This window comes from Schistocerca gregaria, chromosome 2 (genome assembly GCF_023897955.1).
Source record: "Schistocerca gregaria isolate iqSchGreg1 chromosome 2, iqSchGreg1.2, whole genome shotgun sequence".
Lineage (NCBI taxonomy): Eukaryota > Metazoa > Arthropoda > Insecta > Orthoptera > Acrididae > Schistocerca > Schistocerca gregaria.
In genome coordinates, this window is record NC_064921.1 from 60,791,395 (window position 1) to 60,812,292 (window position 20,898).

Consider the following 20,898-nt stretch of genomic DNA (forward strand, 5'->3'; position numbering starts at 1 on the left):
TCCACTAAATACAGGGTTATAAATACAAAATCAAATAGGGGTAATGCAGGAGTAGGTTTAATAATGAATAAAAAATTGGAGTGTGGGTAAGCTACTACAAATAGTATAGTGAATGTATTATTTTGGCCGAGATAGACACAAAGTCCACGCCTACCACAGTAGTACAAGTTTATATGCCAACTAGCTCTGCATATGATGAAGAGATTGATGAAATGTGTGATGAGATTAAAGAAATTACTCAGATAGTGAAGGGAAATGAAAATTTAATAGTCATGGGTGATTGGAATTCGATAATAGGAAAAGGAAGAGAAGGAAACACACAGTAAACGTATCATAGCTAACACTTTGTTCAATAATCATGAAAGAAGGTTGTATACATGGAAGAGGCCTGGAGATACTGGAAGGTTTCAGATAGATTATATAATCATAAGACAGAGATTTAGGAACCAGGTTTTAAATTGTAAGACATTTCCAGGGGGAGATGTCGACCCTGAGCACAATCTATTGGTTATGAACTGTAGATTAAAACTGAAGAAACTGCAAAAAGGTGGCAATTTGAGAAGATGGGACCTGGATAGATTGAAAGAAACAGAGGTTGTAGAGAGCTTAAGGGTGAGCATTAGGGAATAATTGACAAGAACGAGGGAAGAAAATACAGTAGAAGAAGAATGGGTTGCTTTGAGAGATGAAGGTAGCAGAGTATCAAGTAGGTAAAAAGATGAGGGCTAATAGAAATCCTTGGGTAACAGAAGAGATATTGAATTTAATTGATGAAAGGAGAAAATATAAAAATGCAGCCGAGCTCTTTGGCGACACAGCCTTTTCAATTGTGTCCTCTGCTCAGACTCACTCAGTGCACTTCAGAGTCTATGTGTGTTGGACACTGCCCATCCCTTAGTGCAGCGGGTCCAGGGAAACTGTCAACTGCTCACTCTTGGTGCAGCCAGTGTGATATTTCTGTAGGTTCCTGATCATGGTGGTCTGCTAGGAAACGGGGCTACTGCCAAAGCTGCAGTCCTTGCACCTCAGTCCGCGAGTACCTAAATTCTCTCCGTTGATCTCTGTGTTGCTGTCTGTCAGGAGGTGGTGTCCCTTTGGTATCGCCACTTGTCTTCCCTTCACAGGAATAAGCTCTCTCAGTGACTTGGACGACCTCCGCTCAGCCCTCCCGCCCGGAGGAGCTCATTTTAACTCGGCTGCATCTTAGGTACTGACTTTTTAGCCATCATCATTTGCTAATTAGTGCTACCCCACCATTCAAGTTTTAACTGTCCACCACTTCCTGATGGAATGTCCATTTTTTAACCTTTTGCATTCTCATTTGGGTTTGCCATGTGAGTTATCGGCCATTTTAGCAAATGATGTGCGTGCGCTCAACTTTTCATCCGCCAAAGCAATATGGTGACGGCCATTTAACTTTTAGATTTGGACCTCCGTTTCTGTATGGCGTCTTTTTTAGCCTATTTTCCACATACCCATTTTTAGCTGTCTTCTATTATGCCAGTTGAGACTGATGTACAGTCGTTTTTTAACTCCTCTCTGTCTTTGTGTTCTATAGTTTTGACTTGGGCACATATGACTCCAGTTGTTTTTGCACCCTAAAGCAAAACAAAACCAAAAATCATGTTTGACAATCCTCCTAAATATGCAATAAATGAGTTATAAAAGAAGAAGGAAATGTGATATACATTGCAACCTGAAAAATTTGTCTCTGACACAGAAAAGTGTAAAAGACATTAGCACGAAACTATGTAACTAGGTAAGTACCCAACTGCGCAATTCAGAAAGGTGTGATCTCTCCCTACACTATATTCTTTGTTCCCACAACCACCGTGGCCTCGACCTTCACTAATCCCTGTCCTTCACCCACCTATCTCCTTCCCTGCTCCCACTCCAGCACTACACAACCTTCTATTCCACCAATGCAGCCACTAGTCTTTTCCCCTCATCTACTTCTCCCTTTTCCATTTCGCTCCCCTCCCCCCTCCCCCTTCCCACTTAGATCTCCTCTTGACTCCACCTAACATGCCTACCCTCTCCCCACCATATCCGTGCATTCTCCCACAAGCAGTGCTCCTCCCTCCGCCACCCATACCCTGCTGTCCCTCACCCTCCCTGCCACAGCTTCCTCCTCTCACTCCCACCTCCCACGAATTGCTTCTCTCATCAGCCGTAGTTGTTCTCAGTCCAACCTTAGTGCCCAGAGACAGTGGTTTTGTGTGCCCTGCTGTCCCTCACCCTCTCTGCCACAGCTTCCTCCTCTCACTCCCACCTCCCACGAATTGCTTCTCTCATCAGGCGTAGTTGTTCTCAGTCCAACCTTAGTGCCCAGAGACAGTGGTTTTGTGTGTGTGTGTGTGTGTGTGTGTGTGTGTGTGTGTGTGTGTGTGTGAGAGAGAGAGAGAGAGAGAGAGAGAGAGGAGAGAGAGAGAGAGAGAGAGATGGTGCCCAGAGACAGTGGTTTTTGTGTGTGTGTGTGTGTGTGTGTGTGTGTGTGTGTGAGAGAGAGAGAGAGAGAGAGAGAGAGAGAGAGAGAGAGAGAGAGAGAGAGAGTAGTGCTTGATTCAGTATGTGTGTGTTTTTCTACTTTAGATTGAGGTCATTTGGCTGAAAGCTTAAATATTGTGCTGCAACTCAGCAGCTCCTCTGTGTGGTAAGTTGTAGCCTATCCTTTTCATAATACTGTCATTATTATATCCTGTATTTTCCATTCTTAAAATTATTTAATTGGATAGCTAAAAAATATACTTGTTAACCAGTGGCAAAACACACACGTGACGGTTGTAACTGGCAAGCTTTCGGAGCCAATGGCTCCTCCTTCAGGCAGAAGGGTTGAAGAGGAAGGAAAAAGGGTGAAGGAAAAGGACTGGAGAGGCTAGGAAAAGGGGTAGCTTTTGGGGAAGTCACCCAGAATCGCAGGTCAGGGGAGATTTAGCATACAGCATGAGAAGGAAAGACTTTTTATGCGTGTGTTCTGCCACCACTTGTTAAGTAGATTTTTTTTATCCATCCAATTAAATAATTTAGTCAATAATTGATTGTTTCCATTGTTATATTTTTCATTGTTAGATTTATGTAATATCTGAAATTTGTAATTCATCCATTTTACTGGTTGTTGAGCTCTGTGGCTGTGGATTATATTATTTCAATAAATACAGCAACCAGACACATTTTTATGTATTGTTATTTAAGTTAAAATGTGTTTTATGTTTTCATCTACCTTCATTTAGCATTATAGATATTGGAATCATTAGTCAGTACATCATTACAACATCAGTAACAAATTAGTTGTTGCATCTGCACTGTCCAGAATAACAATTTTGTTTGGCTACTGCATTTCACAAGTTGTATATTTATGTTTCATTGCTGTTAACATGCAATTACTTTCTACTCTGCTTGTTGTTGTTCCAATTTCTGCATTTTTAGGTGTGGCACACACACACGTGTTTGAGCCACATCTAAAATCACAAAAATCGGAACAATAAGAAGCAAAATACAAAGTAAGTACACTTTTACAACTTATATTCTAAATATCCAATTCACGAAGTGTTGTACCTAAACAAAGTTGTTATTTTGCACAGGGCAGCTGCAGCATCCAATTTGTTGTTGATTTTGTAGTGATATACTGACTGAAGATTCAAATGTATGTATTGTTAACCAAAGATTGGTGAAAGGTCGAAATGCGTATTACCTTAAATAACTGCCCTTGTCAAAGGTTTACTGTCCTACACTCGTAGTCTCTGCTGGAAATATCACTTTGCCACGAAGAAAAATAATCCTGATCCCACTCCTAATGATCCAACTCCCCAAGACACTATCCAAATTGAACCCTGCCTGGAACAGTTCTGTTCTCCATCACAGCGGGACCCACCTCCTCTTCCTCAAAATCACCCTCTCCAAACCTTCCAGGAATTTCTCACTTCCAGCCTCGGCCCTCAATCTTTCTTGAAAAACCTTAATCCTACTCCCAACATCACCACAGCCGAAGCCCACGCTATCCGTGATCTGAAAGCTGACCGATCCATCATCATTCTTTCGGCTGACAAGGGTTCCACGACCATGGTACTTGATCGTCGGAAGTATGTGGCTGAGGGACTGCGTCAGCTTTCAGACAACTCTACATACAAAGTTTGCCAAGGTAATCCCATTCCTGATGTCCAGGTGGAGCTTCAAGGAATCCTCAGAACCTTAGGCCCCCTACGAAACCTTTCATCTGACTCCATCAAACTCCTGACCCCACCGGACACCTCGCACTCATACCTTCTACCTACTTCCTAAAATTCACAAACCCAAACATCCCGGTCGCCCCATTGTAGCTGGTTACCAAGCCCCCACAGAACATATCTCTGCTTACGTAGATCAACACCTTCAACCCATTACATGCAGTCTCCCATCCTTCATCAAAGACACCAACCACTTTCTGGAACACCTGGAATCCTTACCCAGTCTGTTACCCCCGGAAACCATCCTTGTAACCATTGATGCCACTTCCCTATACACAAATATCCCGCACATCCAGGGCCTCGCTGCAATGGAGCACTTCCTTTCACGCCGATCACCTGCCACCCTACCCAAAACCTCTTTCCTCGTCACCTTAGCCAGCTTCATCCTGACCCACAATTTCTTCACTTTTGAAGGCCAGACATACCAACAATTAAAGGGAACAGCCATGGGTACCAGGATGGCCCCCCTCGTATGCCAACCTATTTACGGGTCGCTTAGAGGAAACCTTTCTTGGTTACCCAAGCCTTCCAATCCAAAGTTTGGTACAGATTTATTGATGACATCTTCATGATCTGGACTCACAGTGAAGGACAACTCCTGAATTTCCTCTCCAACCTCAACTCCTTTGGTTCCATCAGATTCACCTGGTCCTACTCCAAATCCCATGCCACTTTCCGTGACGTTGACCTCCATCTGTCCAATGGCCAGCTTCACACGTCCGCCCATATCAAACCTACCAACAAGCAACAGTACCTCCATTATGACAGCTGCCACCCATTCCATATCAAACGGTCCCTTCCCTACAGCCTAGGCCTTTGTGGCAAACGAATCTGCTCCAGTCCTGAATCCCTGGACCATTACACCAACAACCTGAAAACAGCTTTCGCATCCCGCAACTACCCTCCCGATCTGGTAGAGAAGCAGATAACCAGAGCCACTTCCTCATCCCCTCAAACCCAGAACCTCTCACAGAAGTACCCCAAAAGTACCCCACTTGTGACAGGATACTTCCCGGGACTGGATCAGACTCTGAATGTGGCTCTCCAGCAGGGATACGACTTTCTAAAATCCTGCCCGAAATGAGATCCATCCTTCATGAAATCCTCCCCACTCCACCAAGAGTGTCTTTCCGCCATCCACCTAACCTTCGTAACCTCTTGGTTCATCCCTATGAAATCCCCAAAGCACCTTCCCTACCCTCTGGCTCCTACACTTGCAACCGCTCCCGGTGTAAAACCTGTCCTATGCACCCTCCCACCACCACCTACTCCAGTCCTGTAACCCGGAAGGTGTACACGATCAAAGGCAGAGCCACGTGTGAAAGCACCCACGTGATTTACCAACTGACCTGCCTACACTGTGATGCTTTCTATGTGGGAATGACCAGCAACAAACTGTCCATTCGCATGAATGGACACAGGCAGACAGTGTTTGTTGGTAATGAGGATCACCCTGTGGCTAAACATGCCTTGGTGCACAGCCAGCACATCTTGGCACAGTGTTACACCGTCCGAGTTATCTGGATACTTCCCACCAACACCAACCTATCTGAACTCCGGAGATGGGAACTTGCCCTTCAATATATCCTCTCTTCTCGTTATCCACCAGGCCTCAATCTCCACTAATTTCAAGTTGCCGCCACTCATACCTCACCTGTCATTCAACATCATCTTTGCCTCCACACTTCCGCCTTGACTTACATCTCTGCCCATACTCTTTGCCTTTAAATATGTCTGCTTGTGTCTGTGTATGTATGGATGGATATGTGTGTGTGTGTGTGTGTGTGTGTGTGTGTGTGTGTGTGTGTGTGTGTGTGTGCGCGCGCGCGAGTATATACCTATCCTTTTTTCCCCCTAAGGTAAGTCTTTCCGCTCCCGGGATTGGAATGACCCCTTACCCTCTCCCTTAAAACCCACATCCTTTCATCTTTCCTTTTCCTTCCCTCTTTCCTGACGAAGCAGCCGCCGGTTGCGAAAGCTGAAATTCTGTGTGTGTGTTTGTGTGTTTTATTAATTGTGCCTATCTACCGGCGCTTTCCCGCTTGGTAAGTCTTGGAATCCTTGTTTTTAATATGTTACCTTAAATAACAATACATATAAAGTGTCTGGTTGCAGTAATTTTTAAAATAATCTGAAATTCGTGTTTTTAACCTCCGTGTGTTTAATGTTGTTTCTCTGGGATAGTGTCAAGTTGGTGCTTCCATTCTTTTTCTTCCCATACAATATCTTGAGGGCTGACCCAGTCACCTACTTTGAGTGCTGCAGCTTTTTGTGTTCTTTGTACTCGCTGCTTGAACTCCATCCACACTGTGAACACACATTCTCTTAGTGTTTCCCAGTTGTGGTGGGTGTGATAACTGGTGAGATTTTAATAAACTGAGCACAAGCCCCCAAGTGTTGTTTAAATTGAAACCTTTGCCTCTGTCAGAAAATCTAATAACTCTAATACACAGCCAGTATTACCATATGGGAGTAATGCAGCACCTTAATTGGAAAGCAGTAATTCATGTGACATTCAAAACATGGTACAAAGTTTTGCCAAAGGAAATCCTAGATTTAATGGTGATGTGGACCATAAATTGTGGTAACTGTTTTGGAACTAACTGTAATGATTTGTGGCTAATGTTACATTCATATAAAGTTTATTGAACTGGGCTTCATGGAAGAAAGTGATTCACGAGTGACAAGATTACTTATTCCATTCCAGTATTCACGTCCCGTATGTCTCTCTTTTTTATTGATAACAAACTGTATGGTTTCTTTCTGTTCCTCTTTGTTCCAGTGAAGGAAGAACGGGGAACAAGAACACCTCCACCTCCTATCACCAAAACAGAAGGTAAATATAGATTATATTCTTCTAAAATATAGGAATAGCATATAACCCATTTATTTATATGGTTATATAGTTGATGCAGACTTTGCTTAAATTGTTTGATCTTTGTTACTTTAGACATCTGTTATTTTATTTTTTTCCTTGTAACTATATGTATGACATTATTGCTTATGATTTTATTTTTATTTTTTTATATGTATTTACGTTCTTTATTTTATTAAGTATTGTTGTTGTTATGGTGAACAGTGTAACTAGTAAGCTTTAAATCATTTTTCACTTGTGTGCCCTTCAATCAATGTTAGTAGTATATGATAGTTACAAGTGCTTTCATAGCAAAGTACCACTATGTATTACTTCAGTAAAGAAACATAGTTCAGACTTATAACCACTGTTAGTCCCATGACATTCCTATCAGTAAAGAACACTGAGCAAATAAACATTGTGTACAATTTATTTGTTTCACACCAAATTTCAAATAAGCAATTCATAATTTCTGATTTTGTATCTCTGAATACATTCTTGCTATTAGTTGCTTGTGTGTAGTAATGCAGGGTGGCTACATACTGCATATGGTAGATAAGTTGGCCATTGAAAAAAACAAGCAAGGCACTATGTTGGTCATCCTCCAAATTGCAAACTCTTCTTACTTTTCTCTAAAAATTATGGTTCACTTAATTTGAAGGCAGTTGCACCTTTTGAGGGAAGAAAACTTAAAAACAGATTGCACAAGACAGAGGAAGAAACTGTGTGCTTACTGCCAGTGACATTTCAGTACTTATCTATTGCACACAGTTAATCAGTTATGATGATGAGGATCCCCTGCAATAAAAAATGATATCCTTTGAAATCATTTGTTAATCTTCAAACAGTAGAATAGCTCTAATAATACTCTTCTCACTTACACTTATATAACTAGAAAAAATCTAAGGCATCTATTCCAGAGAAGCTATGTTTCTCCATATTGGTGTAGTACGAATCTGATTACAAATACAGAAAGGTCAGCTAGAACTAATATTGCATGTCAGTATCTGTGTGAATAATAGGCATTCACATGAATCACAAAAGTTGACACGTCAGTCAAGAATACTGTTTTTTGTACTAGAAAAAATACTTAAAATGTATATGATCCTCTTAAAATATGATTTGTTGCTGGCATATGCAAATAATGCAATAAAACTTATGAAGGGACAAAATCTTAAATGAATACAACATTCATTTACCAAGCTTAGTGTAATTCTGTTATTATCTGTTGTAAGAAAACAGTATAGACTCATCTGAACTTTGCTTTTGTTTGTATTCCCAACACTCTCTCCCACTAGAAGAACTTTAGCACAGGTTACATTGGCATGTGAAACTCTGTAGATAGCGACCCACAGCAGGAATCCCACTGGTCACAGATCATCAGTTTGCCACACAGCATCGACAGGTTGTGGTTGCTGACTCAGTCTGTTTCTGCAAGAATACTGTGATATGGCATGTCACCCATTGAGCATCCCCTTGAGTGATTGTCTCATCTGTTTAGATTGCAACTGCAAGTGTACAGGCACAGTTCCCCTGCATTAATGTTCTCAATGTGCAGTATTAGCAAATGCACAGGAAAAGCACTCAGCACAACTCCTTGTTTTGCGTGACCACACAGTCATTGCAGTCTGTACGAGGTTTTTATCAGCACACCTACCCTCTGTTATTGTTGTTGTTGTTGTTGTTGACGAATACATGGAAGGGAATTGCCTGCCTGCAGGGATGTTTATTGTACACTGCTATGTACAGCGTGCATAACTCAACCTTAGTAGTGGTGGTGGTAGTCAGTTGCTTGCTGCCATCAACTGGGGTCCGGTCGCTGCAGTGCAGTTGCTGCTTCCATGCAGTGATTGCATGGCCCCCATGTGAAACACCAAGTAATGTTACAATCACACACATAGAACTTAACAAACTACTCAGAGTGACCTATTATGCACTGTACAAGTAAAAAAAGGAATTCATTGGTCTACAGGCTCAGTTCTTATCTACCTTACATTGGCACACTGACTCACAAGGGGTGGGTTGACATGTGGCTCACAGATTTTGATCAAGTTTTGCAAGGACACACTATATTCAAGATAGAGAGAGACATGTGTTTCGGCTGTTTACTTGACACTCCCCAGTTTTTGAAGAAATGTAGGTCAAATTTGATGATGGAAACAAACATTTTTATTAATGTAACATGGGGTCCAATGGTAACATTGTTCAAGTTATAACATTTTCTGTGTTTTCATGTTGTAGCTTGATAACTGTTATTCGACATGTCTAATAGAGTGTCATTTGTGGTTGAACAGCCGAGGCATTAGACTGCTTAACTACCTATCTGTGTTGGATTCTTGATTGTGGCTTTTTTTTAATTCCATATTTTTTCGGTGTATATGATAATGGGAATATCTTTCTGTCACTTTTTCCAAGTAAAACATTGGGAGTTGTGATTACTGATCAAATAATTACATATAATGCATTGACAGTTATTTTCATCATGATACATGACACTCTTCAATAAGACTTTCGTAGGTGATGATGATCACCCGACTTGCACTGTGAAAGTGATGCCACCAGAATGTACCGCTCTTTGTTAACCATGTGAGGTTAATGTCCTCCAACAGGTAAAGAATTCCAATGCACGACTTCAAAAATGATGTGACATCACGGCAGAGCAGGGAATTATAAGATAGGCCCAATGTTATCAAAATATGTGCATTGGTCCATAACCTGTTGTCCATATGTCTTTCAAGATATGCTTTTACACACTTGGTACACATTTGAATTGGTACGTGACAGATCAGTTTTTAGCAATGTGAATCAGATATGCATCCCATGAACACTATACCAGAAAACTTGTTGATGTGGGAGATTTCATTTGTGTGTTGTGCATGGTATGAGAGAGATTACCACAAAAAAGGAAGTCATCACTATGTTTTTGTTGCATAAGTAGTATGTGACCATTGCTCATTTACTCCCTTTTTCTTTACTTGTAGCTCGTTATGAGTATCAGAGTACTTGCCTTAGCTTCTTCTTTCTTCTTGCGAGTGACAAATAAGTACATTCATCCATTTATACCCTTGTTTCAATTTAATTTATCTCTTGAGTGATTTTTCCTTTTTTCTTCTTATGATGCAAATCTGGGGATACTCTTCGTATACTTGTCTTGTCATACTCCTGTGGTGTGCTATCTTCAAACACTTCTTGTGCCCACATTATGTTTTGACCTTCCTCTTCTGCCTCCACTTTAACAACATTTATCCGTCTTATTCCTTTCCTCCTGCTTCTCCTGGTGGGTGTGTCAGTTCCTGGTGCCCCAGTGATTGCTTTCTGCATACTCTTTGTGTGTTCTTTATCTCACTGTTTCAAAGTTTTCAAGTATGCTATTTAAACTGCAATTGGGCATTGAATCATGTTTATCTTAGAGGATCACTGTAAAAAAAGTGAAATTTCTTTCTTCATCCTGTCATACATGGCCTTTCTTGCTGCCACTGAGGCGTGAGTTACCTGATGATTTTCTCTGCTAAACTATATTGTTCTTTACCCATCAAGATTTCTTTTGGCACATACCACTATTCCATGTGGATTTATGTGGCGTGATCTATTCACAGTTTGAAATTCAAATTCTTGCAGTGCCAAGACACAGCTCAGAAGTCACTAGGCCATAGCTTGATATTCAGTACAGTTGATTGTGGTTTGTGCTTGGTTACTATAGTGGTTTTTCTACCAGCTAGATGCCACTTAAATTTAGTGAATCCATATGACAGTAGTAATCCTTAATTGTGAATGACAATCCAAATATGAGTCAAATATTGATTTTCAAAGTGTTACCTGTGAATCTCAGCTGCTTACATCTATTGAAACAGATTCACTGAACTGAAGTGAATGTAACAGTGGATTTGAAATCAGTGAAAATGCAATGATTTTTATGAAAATCAGTCCGGCTTCCTGCAGCTGTAACCTAATGAATATGTTGTTACATAGGGTGTTTTAGCTATAGTGGAGCAGGAATCCTTATAGCCTGCTTTTCGCAAGCACTCACATCAGCTATTTTCTTACTGGAATGGGCTTCCAGGCATTCCTGATATGGTTTCCAAACTCTACTATCAGAGGTTCTCCCATAATGTTTGAAGGAATTACACCACTTTGGTGAGCAGATTTTGTGAGCACAAGAATTTCATACACTGACCACTGTGAGATTAAATGTTACCTGCAGGTACGTGATACGATAATAAAAATATGTAAAGACATCAGAGGCAAATGATGAATGAATCGAGTGATGATATGGACCACAGATGAGAAAATCAACAGATACAAGTGTCTTTGACAAAGGACAGAGTGTTGTGCTGATGCCTGGGAATAGCATCTCGGAAAATGCCAGGATCTTACCACTGAAATGGGGGACCCAGGCTTGCTGTTATCTGAAGCAGGATAGCTTGTGATGTATGGCAGATCCGATGACACAGTACAGTACTGGTGCAGACACAAGTGTTTCAAAGCACACCACTCTGCACACATTGTTGAATACTGAGGTCTGCAGCAGGCAACACTTTTGTTCTTACATTCACCCAGTGACATCTTCAGTTGTGATTGCAGTGGATATAGGATGGTCGTGACTGGACAGTGAGTCAGTGGAAATGTGTCAAGAAGTTGGATGATTCATTTTTGTTATTACACCAGGTCAGTGGTTGTTTCCAGATACACCATCAAACATGCGAATGGCTGCTCATAAAATATGCTGCACCATGAATGCAGGTCAGTGAAAGCAGTATTATGCTATGGCAACCTTTGGACTTTTATGGGTCTTCCAGCAGTATTCAGGCACTGTGATCACTGTGGACTGTGTGCACGTTATTGCAGGCAACCAGGGTTAGTTACTTCATGCTCAGTGGTTTTGCCAACAGCGATGGCATCTTCCAGCTGGATAACTATCCATTTCACAAGGTATGGCATTGTGCTGTAGTGATTTGATGAACATGATAGTGAACTTACATTGATCTCTTGGTCACCAAATTTGTGTGATCTGAACCCAGTGTACAACATTCTGGATGCTATTGTGTGCCATCTCCACGCCACAAACCACTGGCCTCAATTTTGGTTGTCACAATGTTTTGTTGTTCACAACATATTCAGATTACATTTCCTTATAAGTATCTAAATGAAGCTTAAATCCAGTGAACTGGATTATGACATTATTTTTTAATAACTCATGCACTCATATCCCAATGCCTTTGTACTGAAACCTTTCACAAAATGTGAAAGTTTCCAACAGTATATCCAGCTTAACTCATTGCCTGTGTCAAAAATTGAATATATGGCATGTGATACCAACATATACTTACTAATGAGATTTTATTAGTGGTATGTTTCAGCACTACTTAATTATATTCACACTTTCAAGCCAGTACTATATCTAAGGGGCTTTTGGTAAATGTCCTTAGCACCATTATGTACCACGTACTGCCCACATGACATCACACATCCCTGTTGCCACATGCAGATGCAGTTTTGGTGGTGAAGTGAGTGGCGGTGGAATGCTTCATCAGCATTCACAGAAGCCACACAGCTTTCACACATACTCATCCACACACATTTTGGTCTCTCAATCACAGTACAGCCCCAGTATTTTACTTCATAACACATGGCAAAAGGCACAACAGGCCATGAAATTAAGTGTCACAATGCAGTTGCCGCATCTGAATCGTCTGTTTTAGTGTCCTATAACAGTACAAAACATGTGTTGCTTACTTCATTGACACTAGTGGTGTCACTTACAGCTTAAGATACACCTGACTCTTAGAACATGACTGTGCACTCTCAAATTGAGTACCATATTGTTATTTTCACACCTTAGTTGCCTGAATTATCATTCTACAACAGTACAAAACACTTTGTGAAAATAATATGCTAGGTGCACAGACATTGATAGTAGACAGGCCCAAACAAACAAATAGGCCTTTAAACTCAAATTGGAATTTCCTGGTGGGAAGAAGATGCTTGTCTCTCAAAACTATTGAAAAGTTTAGACCACTGCCCTTTGAAATAGACTGCAGAACAATTCTGCTATCACCACTGTACATATCCCATAATGATCGTAAACTTGTTCTCAGCAGATGTGTATAGACAGAGAGGTGTGGCATGCTTACATTGCAGACTGGTGTTACGAGTGTCACCAATAGCATATTGATTAGCATTCTGCGCAGTGTGAGCAAGCAGTCATTACCCCATGGAAATAGAAAAGTACAGATTAATGGGTCCAAGAACAGCACTCAAATCTGCAAGTATAGGTAGGAGATGCGTGCATAATATGTTTCTCAGAATTCGTAGGAATTACATCTCTGATACTTCCGTGCAATAAATTTCAAAGACAACTTCTGAGAATATTTGTTTTGATTATATCCCATGTAGCATCAGCAGAACAGAATGTTTCTTTCAAATAGCCTGCTCATGATACAAAACATCTACATGAGATGGCATTTTAAATATTCTTGTCTTCAATTCTTATTCTTTTTATTGCACACATGTAGGCTTCAGTTTCTGCAAGATCGATTTGTTGTTGATGGGTGGATGGAAATCTGTGAGATAAACAGCAACATGCTCTGACATGACAAAAATCATGGGGTAGCAGTATGCATAAGTACACACCACTATTCGGTGATCCACAGTGTCAAGAGGGTGCCGAGAATGCAAAATTTCAGGCATTTCCTCTCACGATGGACAACAAATGGCTGACAGCCTTCACTTAATGACTGCGAGCAGCAGCATTTACATAGAGTTGTCAGTGTTAACAGACAAGCAAAACTGCATGAAGTAACTGCAAAAATCAATGTGGGCTGTACGACAAATGAGAGGACAGTGAGGCAAAATATGGCATTAATGGGCTATAGCAGCATTTCCTAACAGTGCAACACCTGCAGCACCTCTCCTGGGCTTGTGAGCATATTGCTTGAACCCTAGCTGACTGGAAAACTGTGGCCTGGTCAGATGAGTCCCAATTTCAGTTGGTAAGAGCTGATGTTAGGGTTCGAGTGTGGCACAGACCTCATGAAGCCATGGAGTTAAGTTGTAAGCAAGGCACTGTTCAAGCTGAAAGTGATCCATAATGGTGTGGGCTGTGGTTACATAGAATGGTCTGGATCCTCTGGTCCAACTGAACTGATCATTGGCTGGAAATGATTATTATCAACTACTTGGAGACCATTTGCGGCCATTCATGGATTTAATGTTCCCAAACAATGATGGAATTTTTGTGGATGACAATTCGACTTGGTTTGAAGAACATTCTAGACAGTTTATTTGAATGGTTTCGCCACTCAGATCACATGTTGAGCTGCTGCACTATGCCAGGTAAAAGGAGGTCCGACACGTTATTAGGGGGTATCCCATAACTTTTGTAAGCTCAGTGTATAAGCACACATCTCCTGTACTTGTTTCTGTCAGAATATCTGATAACATAAATCATACATTGTTGCTGCAAGCTGTGTGAGGAGCAGAGAAGAATAAACATTGATTGTAAGTACATTTTTCATTGTAACGTAAGAGTAAAAAGTTTGTTATAATTACATTTAAATTAAGATCAAGTTTGTAAATACAATGTTTCATGATTTTGTTGTTTTCCTTAACAGTAATAGATCTTGTAGATGAAGAAGAAGATAATGGTGGTGATGATGCTCGCAGTCATGATGGAATGGATATAACATCACAGCCACCAGTAGTAGCTGACTTCTTGACTATTGATCGTAAGTTCATATTTCTACTGAAATTTGTTTGACGGGTTGTGATGGATAGAATTTGATTTAAGATGATGTTTGTAAATACTGTATTCCAAATGTGATGAACTGTTTTGGAACATCTCCAGTGGTTATACCATAAACATTATGATTAGGCAACACAGATTTTGATCATTATAGAAAGAAAAGGGCTTTCTTACAAACCCTGCCATTGGAACTATCCCTAAAACAGAGGAACACAAATAAAAAGATGACAACCTATATTGATTCCAAAATGTGGGTACCCAAAGGATGACTTCATAAGCTACAAATAACACAGTTCCAAACCAAAAAAAGTATGTTGTGCAAGGAAATCACATGCAGTGACCAAAAAACAGGCTCAAAAACCAAAGCAACTGAAACCTGCAAATGTCTGCAGTACTAGTGTTTTTACAATTGCAGTTTAAAAATTCCCATACAAAAATTCTTGTAGCCCAAATGATCCATTACAGTGAAATTAACTGGAACTAAAAGCTCAAGCTGCAAGAATTTGAGGAATTGTGTAGGTCTCTGCCCTTTACTCGGTTTGGGGAACCTTTTTAGTGTTACTTTTGATTATTTATGCCTTAATCATATAGTAAATATCAACTCTCATTCCTCAAGCACTTTTTGCTTTTCTTGGCAAAGGAACAGCATCAATTATGTTTTAATCATTGTGAGTAAATGATACTAACATCTGTACATTCAGAATGATATGCATGTTCATTGAATGGGGTAGTATTACACTGTCTAACTGCTTGAATCACATTAGTGGTGGTGCATTCATAGCACTCACTACCTTAGTAAATATAATATGAGGGTGTTGTTGCTTGTTATGAGCAACAACTGTGATTAAGCTGTACCCACTTCATCATGCTGTGCAAGTTATCATCCCCTAAGCACTGATGTGTGAATAAGAACACCTACCCTGAATTACATATTTAAACTGTAGTGTAGTCAAACGTATAATGATGGGTCTCAGCAGCAATTTTTCATGAAATACATAATCATTGTAAACAATAGCACTCAACAATAGTGTGCTTCATACTTTATCTCACCTTATGTAGAACTGTTTATGCACACATGAATTCTTTATGCACCCTTTTTAGAAAATATGTTGTTGTGGTCTTCAGTCCTGAGACTGGTTTGATGCAGTTCTCCACGCTACTCTATCCTGTGCAAGCTTCTTCATCTCCCAGTACCTACTGCAACCTACATCCTTCTGAATCTGCTTGGTATATTCATCTCTTGGTCTCCCTCTACGATTTTTACCCTCCACGCTGCCCTCCAATGCTAAATTGGTGATCCTTTGATGCCTCAGAACATGTCCTACCAATCGATCCCTTCTTCTAGTCAAGTTGTGCCACAAACTTCTCTTCTCCCCAATCCTATTCAATATCTCCTCATTAGTTATGTAATCTACCCATCTAATCTTCAGCATTCTTCTGTAGCACCACATTTCGAAAGCTTCTCTTCTCTTCTTGTCCAAACTATTTATCGTCCATGTTTTACTTCCATACATGGCTACACTCCATATAAATACTTTCAGAAATGACTTCCTGACACTTAAATCAATACTCGATGTTAACAAATTTCTCTTCTTCAGAAATGCTTTCCTTGCCATTGCCAGTCTACATTTTATATCCTCTCTACTTCGACCATCATCAGTTATTTTGCTCCCCAAATAGCAAAATTCCTTTACTACTTTAAGTGTCTCATTTCCTAATATAATACCCTCAGCATCTCCCGACTTAATTCGACTACATTCCATTATCCTCATTTTGCTTTTGTTGATGTTCACCTTATATCCTCCTTTCAAGACGCTATCCATTCCGCTCAAATGCTCCTCCAAGTCCTTTGCTGTCTCTGACAGAATTACAATGTCATTGGCGAACCTCAAGGTTTTTATTTCCTCTCCATGGGTTTTAATACCTACTCTGAATTTTTCTTTGGTTTCCTTCACTGCTTGCTCAATATACAGATTGAATAACATTGGGGACAGGTTACAACCCTGTCTCATTCCCTTCCCAACCACTGCTTTCCTTTCATGCCCCTCTACTCTTATAACTGCCATTTGGTTTCTATACAAATTGTAAATAGCCCTTCATTCCCTATATTTTACCTCTGCCACCTTCAGAATCTGAAAGAGAGTATTCCAGTCAACATTGTCAAAGGCTTTCTCTAAGTCTACAAATGCTAGAAACGTAGGTTTGCCTTTCATTATGTAGCTTCCAAGATAAGTCGTAGGGTCTGTATTGCCTCACGTGTTCCAATATTTCTACGGAATCCAAACTGATCTTTCCCGAGGTCGGCTTCTACTAGTTTTTCCATTCATCTGTAAAGAATTCGCGTTAGTATTTTGCAGCCGTGACTTATTAAACTGATAGTTCAGTAATTTTCACATCTGTCAACACCTGCTTTCTTTGGGCTTGGAATTATTATATTCTTCTTGAAGTCTGAGGATATTTCGCTTGTCTCATACATCTTGCTCACCAGATGGTAGAGTTTTGTCAGGACTGGCTCTCCCAAGGCTGTCAGTAGTTCTAATGGAATGTTATCTACTCCCAGGGCCTTGTTTCGACTCAGGTCTTCCAGTTCTCTGTCAAACTCTACACGCAGTATCGTATCTCCCATTTCATCTTCATCTACATCCTCTTCCATTTCATTATCTTGTCCTCAAATACATCGCCCTTGTATAGACCCTCTATATACTCCTTCCACCTTTCTGCTTTCCCTTCTTTGCTTAGAGCTGGGTTTCCATCTGAGCTCTTGATATTCATACAAGTGGTTCTCTTTTTTCCAAAGGTATCTTTAATTTTCCTGTATGCAGTATCTCTCTTACCAGTCTGGTCCCTTTAATCCCACAAACCAATCTATCTTACCCCTGGTGAGATAAGCCTCTACATCCTTACATTTGTCCTCTAGCCATCCCTGCTTAGTCATTTTGCGCTTCCTATCGATCTCATTTTTGAGAGGTTTGTATTCCTTTTTGCCTGCTTCATATACTGTATTTTTATGTTTTCTCCTTTCATCAATTAAATCCAATATCTCTTCTGTTCTCCAAGGATTTCTACTAGCCCTCATCTTCTTACCTACTTGATCCTCTGCCGCCTTCACTACTTCATCCCTCAAAGCTACCCATTCTTGTTCTACTGAATTTCTTTCCCCCATTCCTGTCAATTGTTCCCTTATGCTCTCCCTGAATCTCTGTACAACCTCTGGTTTAGTCAGTTTATCCAGGTCCCATCTCCTTAAATTCCCACCTTTTTGCAGTTTCTTCAGTTTTAATCTACAGTTCATAACCAATAGTTGTGGTCAGAGTCCACATCTGCCCCTGGAAATGTCTTACAATTTAAAGCCTGGTTCCTAAATCTCTGTCTTATTATTATATAATCTATCTGAAACCTGTCAGTATCTCCAGGCTTCTTGCATGTATACTTCTTTTATGATTCTTGAACCAAGTGTTAGCTATGATTAAGTTGTGCTCTGTGCAAAATTCTACTAGGCGGCTTCCTCTTTAATTTCTTACCCCCAATCCATATTCACCTACTACGTTTCCTTCTCTCCCTTTTCCTACTACCGAATTCCAGTCACCCACGACTATTAAATTTTCATCTTCCTTTACTATCTGAATAATTTCTTTTATTTCATCATACATTTCTTCAATTTCTTCGTCATCTGCAGAGCTAGTTGGCATATAAACTTGTAGTACTGTAGTAGGCATGGGCTTTGTGTCTATCTTGGCCACAATAATGTGTTCACTATGCTGTTTGTAGTAGCTTACCCGCATTCCTATTTTTTATTCATTATTAAACCTTCTCCTGCATTACCCCTATTTGAGTTTGTATTTATAACCCTGTATTCGCCTGATCAAAGTCTTGTCCTTCCTGCCACCGAACTTCACTAACTCCCACTGTATCTAACTTTAACCTATCCATTTCCCTTTTTAAATTTTCTAACCTACCTGTCCGATTAAGGAATCTGACATTCCACGCTCCGATTCCTAGAACGCCAGTTTTCTTTCTCCTGATAACGACCTCCTCTAGAGTAGTCCCCACCCGGAGATCCGAATGGGGGACTATTTTACCTCCGGAATATTTTACCCAAGAGGACGCCATCATCATTAACCATACAGTAGAGCTGCATGCCCTCGGGAAAAATTACGGCTGTAGTTTCCCCTTGCTTTCAACCGTTCGCGGTACCAGCTCAGCAAGGCCCTTTTGGTTAGTGTTACAAGGCCAGATCAGTCAATCATCCAGACTGTTGCCCCTGCAACTACTGAAAAGGCTGCTGCCCCTCTTCAGGAACCACACGTTTGTCTGGCCTCTCAACAGATACCCCTCCGTTGTGGTTGCACCTACGGTACGGCTATCTGTATCGCTGAGGCATGCAAGCCTCCCCACCAACGCCAACATATTTTTACATAATATATTAGTGCCGGCTACAAACTGAGCAATTCATGTCAGGTACTAATCAGTACTAGACAGTGCCTCCATGCACAGGCTAATCTAACCATCTGGAGCTTTTGGAAATTGAAACTAAGCCTCATAACAGAAATGGAATGCTTACTTCAGTGGCCACATGTTAGAGACACAAGCTGTACTGTTCATGTGCAAGCCCACTCAAAAAACACATCGATTGTGTAAATGTGTTCTTCTTGCAGGTGGTATAACTGTAACTTGGTAACAATATAGATAAGTCTGTGATCATTAAGTTATTTGCTGAATGGCATAGAATGATCTTGCTAAATTCACTTGATATTTTCTAGTCATTTCCATTGAATAAACAGAGTGATTTGCATGTAAGATGTAACAGTGGGTTGTCCTTGTATGGTTTTGAATCCAGGAAGATTGTTCCTTGCAGACACTGCAACTAATCACATCTTTTATGTTTTGCTACATCAGTCATAAGCACTGTTGATTCAGTGAGTGAGAGATATCTGCCGCAGCTGTTTGCTAGCTCTGATGTGATGGGTTACACTGTTAAGTGAAGGCTGCAATAGCTCCAATTTCCAGTCTTGATGGAGGCCACTTCTTTTTACCTACTCAGTGATGGAGCTTCAAATGACCAGTCCGAAAAGCAGCAAGGAAATCTTGAGAAAACTTCTCAATCATAAGTCTCCTTGCCACTTTTGGTGCTCCATAATCAAGGGTTAGAAAACTTTAGTACTACACCCTTTTATAATTCATTGTTTTGCTTGTACTGGCATAGTTTTTGATTTTTGTGAATACACAATTTTATTTACGACACTGTAGCACTAAATAATTAACTGGTTTCCTTATGTGTCTACTCCAGCTGGCACATTCCCATACTACTTGACTATGACACAGTACAACACTTAAACCCAGACCATTTCCAAGTCCAACGTGCACAATATCTTATTAATTCAGTATGAATTAGGTTTGCTTGTGTAGTAGATACGTTGTTTTATTAAAATATACTTATGTTGTAAGGTTATTGCGGTAAGTTTTAATTCATTTGTATTAGTATGTTGCCTATTGTAATAGTATTTTTCCATTAGTTTACTGAATACAACAGGAAATGTAACAAAGAAGTTAATCATCAATTGTATATTCTCTCACATCTAAAATAGAGTGACGATGGTCAGATAGTGTATCTGTTCCATATCTGTAGAAACCTACTGGTTTGGAGTTAAAAGATTTCATCATGCCAGCCAGGTTTGAAGTGCATTTTTGCCCGAAAAGGAATTTTCTTAATGGTTGTTTGGTAAGGTGTGGAAAATGCAAACATTTGAGGGCACAAGATCAGAAGAATAACTGTGTTAGGGAAGATATCTCAAATAAATTCCTGGATAGCTTTTTTTGGGTAACCAACAGAGTGCAGGTGGGCACTATTGTCACTAAATGTATGCAGTGCTATTGATTGTTTTTCTTATGCTGCAACTGAAGGTGTCTTAAGTTGGTGGTAACAAATGTGAACTGTGATTGACACACTCCTGGAGATCAGTTTGTAGTATAAAGCCATATCTTTCTACGAAATGCAAAATAATATCTGTTAATCCTGCACTTTCATTGAGCAGATGTCTTATGTTAGGGCACAGAAGATTTCGAGTTGTCTGCAGTGCCTT

The 20,898-nt window shown here is 40.3% G+C and overlaps 1 protein-coding gene across 13 annotated transcripts in view; it reads left to right on the forward strand.

Annotated features, from left to right (window-relative positions):
* Positions 1 to 20,898, forward strand: part of LOC126336314 (zinc finger protein 62-like) — a 205,722-nt gene that overhangs the window by 86,790 nt on the left and 98,034 nt on the right. For all 13 annotated transcript variants that reach the window (XM_049999866.1, XM_049999873.1, XM_049999874.1 and 10 more), the window contains exons 4-5: positions 7,006 to 7,059; positions 14,688 to 14,801. In XM_049999866.1, coding sequence (XP_049855823.1) covers positions 7,006 to 7,059; positions 14,688 to 14,801 — 168 coding nt within the window. The remainder of the gene's footprint in view (positions 1 to 7,005; positions 7,060 to 14,687; positions 14,802 to 20,898) is intronic.